The 6129-nt window shown below is 32.1% G+C and overlaps 1 protein-coding gene across 1 annotated transcript; it reads right to left on the bottom strand.

Annotated features, from left to right (window-relative positions):
* Positions 1–3663: 3663 nt before the first annotated feature.
* LOC110713639 (ctenidin-3-like) lies at positions 3664–5843 on the bottom strand. The gene is made up of 2 exons (XM_021892099.1): positions 5656–5843; positions 3664–4444 (listed from the first exon to the last, which is right to left on the bottom strand). Exons 1-2 carry the CDS (start codon positions 5765–5767, stop codon positions 3921–3923), a joined length of 636 nt encoding a protein of 211 aa, XP_021747791.1. The 5' UTR covers positions 5768–5843; the 3' UTR covers positions 3664–3920.
* Positions 5844–6129: the final 286 nt, after the last annotated feature.

Here is a 6129-nt window from a genome sequence, read left to right as displayed (position 1 = left end):
GGCAATGTTCCACTATGATGAGGATATAGTTGCATGGATCAGCAAAGAAGATGTGAAGGAATTTCTACGTGGGGCAAAGCTTAGCATTTCCCTCATTCAAACATTCATGAGGTACTTCAATGCCCACATAATCTACACTTTTTTCAAGTTATTCAAATTTATGGTGATTATCCTACATGTGATTAATTATTCAATGTTCATGCATGTAGAGCACTATAGGAGCACTTAACTGAAACTGATTCTCCTTGTAAAGTTGGGTGGTTATGCCCCGAGCAGTTATCCACTACTAGAATCATAGACAACCCCCGTGACGTGTTGTACTATGTTGAACAGTGTATCAGGGAATCAGCGCGTGCGGGAGACAAGTTCATATTCGCCCCATGTTATAAAGAGTAAGTCTAACCATGTCAAATTCAATCGATTTGGCCTCATTATATGTTGACTCCTAAATATTAATTTTCTTTTCTATTGTGAACTTATGTAGGGAGCATTGGAGCCTCATGGTGATTTGTAATTCCAATAACACAATTTATCACCTTGATTCAGCTCGATCATCGGAGAAGTGGCTAGTGAAGTCTATATTGCAAAAGTAAATATACATAGCTATCTAGTGATGGTTATTGCTAATAATAACTAATTTAGTAGTCAAACGGCTAATCAAATTTGAATGTACTTTATTTACTAAATTGTTATGAAGAAGCTACATTGTCGTACTCCTCAGGGTCCAACATGGAAGTCACCGTTGGTAATTTACATGATATTGTGATTATCATCAAAACCTATGTTAGTAAATATTTGCTAATTTTTCCTTTGCATGTTTCACTGATGTGATTTGTTTGTCATATGCTAGTGCGCACAACAAGAAAATGGACTTGATTGTGCTTTGTATGTGATGAGATTCATGCTTGACATAGTGACTCATTGTACGGACATTCAACAACTTGATGAGGTAAGTCCTAAAACTTTATGAAATGCTATTTTGATGTGATTTCTAGCATTAGATACCTAATATTACCCAACATTGACATGTTATGAGAAATAAATAGGTCATTTGACAAGAAAAGTAGAAAATGGGTTGAATAGAAGTCATATGGGCCATATTTGGGCCATTTTGTGTTAATATGCTCTTTTGATGTGATTTCTTTCCTTATACACCTATAACTAGATAATATTGACATATTATGAGATAAATAAAGTTCATTTGATAAGAAATGTGGAAAATGGGCAAAGTAAAGTCATATAGGCCATATTCGGGCCATTTTGAGTAAAAAGCGTCTTAAACCTTAATAAAATGCTCTTTTGATTCAATTTTAGGGCTGAGACATATAAAATTAGGTTACATTGACATGTTATGAGAAAAAAATAGTTCATTTGATAAGAAATGTAGGGAATGGGCTAAATAGAAGTCAAATGGGCCATCTTTGGGCCATTTTGAGTAAAATGCGTCCTAAAACTTAATGAAATGCTATTTTGATGTGATTTCCAGAATTAGACACTTAATATTACCCAACATTGACATTTTATGAGAAATAAATAGGTCATTTGACAAGAAAAGTAGAAAATGGCTGAATAGAAGTCATATGGGCCATATTTGGGCCATTTTGTGTTAATATGCTCTTTTGATGTGATTTATTTCCTTATACACCTATAACTAGATAATATTGACAATTTATGAGATAAATAAAGTTCATTTGATAAGAAATGTAGAAAATGGGCAAAGTAAAGTCATATAGGCCATATTCGGGCCATTTTGAGTAAAAAGCGTCTTAAACCTTAATAAAATACTCTTTTGATTCAATTTTAGGTCTGAGACACATGTTATGAGAAAGAAATAGTTCATTTGATAAGAAATGTAGGAAATTGGCTAAATAGAAGTCAAATAGGCCATATTTGGGCCATTTTGAGTAAAATGCGTTCTAAAACTTAATGAAATGCTATTTTGATGTGATTTCTAGCATTATCCACCTAATATTACCCAAAATTGACATGTTATGAGAAATAAATAGGTCATTTGGCAAGAAAGGTAGCAAATAGGCTGAATAGAAGTCATATGGGCCATATTTGGGCCATTTTGTGTTAATACGCTTTTTTGATGTGATTTATTTCCTTATACACCTATAACTAGATAATATTGACATGTTATGAGATAAATAAAGTTCATTTGATAAGAAATGTAGGAAATGGGAAAAGTAAAGTCATATAGGCCATATTCAGGCCATTTTAAGTAAAAAAAGCCTCTTAAACCTTAATAAAATGCTCTTTTGATTCAATATTAGGGCTTAGACACGTTAAAATAGGTGACATTGTCATGTTATGAGAAAGAAATAGCTCATTTGATAAGAAATGTAGAAAATGGGTTAAATAGAAGTCAAATAGACCATATTTGGGCCATTTTGAGTAAAATGCGTCCTAAAACTTAATAAAATGCTATTTTGATGTGAGTTCTAGCCTTAGAAATCTAATTTTACCCAACATTGACATGTTGTGAGAAATAAATAGGTCATTTGAACAGAAATGTAGAAAATGGGTTGAATAGAAGTCATATGGGCCATATTTGGGCCATTTTGTGTTAATATACTCTTTTGATGTGATTTCTTTCCTTATACACCCATAACTAGATAATATTGACATGTTATGAGATAAACAAAATTCATTTGATAAGAAATGTAGGAAATGGGCAAAGTAAAGTCATATAGGCCGTATTCGGGCCATTTTGAGTAAAAAAAGTCTTAAACCTTAATAAAATGCTCTTTTGATTCAATTTTATGGTTTAGACACATAAAACTAGGTGATATTGACATGTTATGAGAAAGAAATAGTTCATTTGATAAGAAATGTAGGAAATGGGCTAAATAGAAGTCATATAGGTCATATTTGATAAAATACATATTGTTTTGCCTAATTGATTAATTCTAACATAATTTTTTGTATTTCAAGTTTTGCAAGGTACAAAAGGATGGTCCGTTGACAATCAAGGAACTTAATGAAGTTCGTGACATGTTGGCGTCTTTTATCATCTTCAACATGTAAATGTCATTTTAATTGTAAATTTATGTTAACTTTTTAACTATATTATTATTCATTATTTACTTACTATCATTTGTATATATATATGTATAACACTTTTTTTTATTGTATTGCATTTGGGAATATTTATATCTATATATATATGAATTCTTGTTTTTAATATTATTTGTATCTTATTATAATATTTAATAATAATATTATTATTATTAGTAATTATAATAATAATATTATTAATCATTTTATTTAATATTATTGCTGGAATTACAGGTTATTATTGCTGGAATAACATGGTTTTTTTTTTATATTATTGCAAGAAAAAAGGAAAAAAAACTAACTGAAAAGGCACCAGTTAACCGGTGCCAAAAAGAGCTGCCACCAAAAAAAATAATGTGCGCGAGTATTTAAGGCACCGGTTAACCGGTGGCCAAAATAATTAAAGGTACTGGTTAACCGGTGCCAAAATCGGTTTATGGCAGCGGTTTTGAACCGGGTGTAAAAAGGGGGTAATTGGCACCCCCGACATTGAAACCGGTTCAAACCGATGCCTTAGGCCGGGTTTGAACCGGTGCCCTTTGGTATTTTTCTACTAGTGAAAGGTAGTATTTAGATGCATCAACATATTACGTAGGAGTGTAATACTACTAACACAACTTCCTTTCATACATGTAAGATATAACTAACAACTTAACAGAGAGTCGTTACATTGCATAATCTGAAGCACATTACAAAGGTTGAGAGAATCATTACATGCTGGATTAACATCAACTTATACAATACAATGCATTTTTCCCAACATTCATATATATTCTCTTTTTTCAATTCCTTAAGACACAAACGTAATAAAAGTCATGTACATACATACACACTTTATTTTTGAGCTACAACTCGGTCACTTACACTTTAATTTGTTTCTCGACAGTCTTAGTCGTCTGTGGGGGATAGTGACCACCATGACCACCGTGGCCATATCCACCACGTCCATAGCCGCCACCACCGTGTCCATAGCCGCCACCACCATGTCCATAGCCGCCACCACCATGTCCGTAGCTACCACCACCATGTCCATAGTTGCCGCCACCGTGTCCATAGTTTCCCCCACCTTGGCCATAGTTGCCACCACCGTGTCCATAGTTTCCACCACCATATCCACCACCGTGGCTGTAGCCACCTCCTCCATACCCTTGAGGCTCCACGGCTTCGTTCTTTTGATCTTTGTTCTCCTCTACTTTAGGTGGATAATGACCTCCGTGTCCACCATGACCATGTCCGCCGCCTCCATAGCCACCACCGCCATGTCCGTAACTACCACCACCATGTCCATAACTACCACCACCGTGTCCATAAGAGCCACCTCCGTAGGAGCCACCATGTCCGCCATATCCTCTACTACGACCATACTTAGATTCCTCAACAGAATCTGCAAAGCATAATCATAGACATTATATATTCCATATATCCATTTAACGCACAGATTTTTGTTACTAAAAATCCCTATTACGAAATATGCGGCAATAGATTTTTTAATTGAAGACCCCTTTTTTTTAAGAATTTATTAAGTACATAGTTGAATTGATTGGAGATTACTTACATATTAGTATCTTATATAATGTATTAGTAAATATAATAAGAAAAAAAAAATTGATATTTTAAAAATTTACGTCTAAACAAATTTGTCAGGATATGCAATGCTTATATATATTTTTTTGGTTTCCCTGATACAAACCCGTATTATGTATATAACCTTAAGAAACAGAATGATGAGAACATTGCAAAATTCTATTCCCTTAATTAAAGCTTTAACCCTTAAATTAATCACTTTGTACTAGTACAAGTATAAGCTTTTTATGTAGAAAGTTATAATAACCGATACGTTATTTTAACATATGCCTTTTACATTTAAACATTATTGGTCAAATCAATGCACTACACTCTTATAATCCATTTGATTCGGCATAAAATAAGTCCATTGTCGCACAGTCACGCACAAAATTATTGTTAATCCACAAATTATTTTTACCATTCTTTTATGGTTGATACATTATGAATCTTGATATTATTTACAAACCCTACTTTACAATTCTTTTTACCATTCTTTATGGTTGATACTATATTGCATACATTTTGTGATTTGGAAGTTTAACTTATAGATATAATTGTGTTATTAATCATTGAATTTATGTGTTAGTAAACTTAATACGTAGTATAAAAATATAAAATATAATAATAAAAGTTATAAATAAGTAAATAGATAGTATGAAAATCAGTAAACTTGTGGATAGTAAACTTGATTGAGGAAATATATATTACTAAGAAAGTAAGAATTATGTATTATAGAATAGATACAATGAAAATATTTATTAAAAAAATTAATTGAACAATACTTTACAAAATACTAGTATGGAACATTTTTGTTTCATACTCTGTATATTAGTCAAATTATATAGTCAATGTCAATATACATGGATAGTGCAAAAATTTGATGTCAATTATTTTAGAATGAAGGTAGCATAAACCTAATGCATCACGCAATAAAACGATAAATTCAAAATTGCAATAAATAATGTAGACACTATTATGTAACTTAAGCAACAATACTGTCGATGTTATTGGAAAGAGTAAGAAACTCACGAGTCTGGTCAGTTTCGGACTTAGCTAGCTCACGAGCTAACACTTCAGTAGAGATAAGAAGAGTTATAGCAAAGAGGGCAAGAAATAAAGCCTTTGAGTAGGCCATTTTCATAAAATAAGAAACTTCAAACTTATTTGAGGGTTTATTAGTTTGCTTATCTTTGGTTGGATGAGAAAAGGCAAAGAGTATCACATGTATTTATAACAAAATTTATGAGGGGATAGGGCCAATAGTAGTTGTGTAACATTTAATTGTTAAATTATTATACTTGGCTTGTAGTGTATATTATTGGAGTATTGGATGAAATAATATCGTGTTTTGCTAACAAATGATCTGTATTGATTGCAATTAATTAGGTTTTTGTGCAATGCATTGTGAATAATTGAATATTGATTTTTTCAAAGTTGAAATTGGTTTGTTACTCTTAAAAGTTACATAACCAAAATTACCCTACTTACACACTTGATTTTTTT

The sequence above is a fragment of the Chenopodium quinoa genome, unplaced genomic scaffold (assembly GCF_001683475.1).
Source record: "Chenopodium quinoa cultivar QQ74 unplaced genomic scaffold, ASM168347v1, whole genome shotgun sequence".
NCBI classification, from domain to species: Eukaryota; Viridiplantae; Streptophyta; class Magnoliopsida; order Caryophyllales; family Amaranthaceae; genus Chenopodium; species Chenopodium quinoa.
Note: the sequence above shows the minus strand (reverse complement) of the source record. Positions and strands in the feature narration are given on the sequence as shown.

Coding starts and splice junctions, on each gene's coding strand:
- LOC110713639 (XM_021892099.1), bottom strand. CDS start 5,767: ATGAAAATGGCCTACTCAAAGGCTTTATTTCTTGCCCTCTTTGCTATA. Junction 4,445..5,655: donor GTCCGAAACTGACCAGACTC/GTGAGTTTCTTA, acceptor TATGCTTTGCAG/ATTCTGTTGAGGAATCTAAG.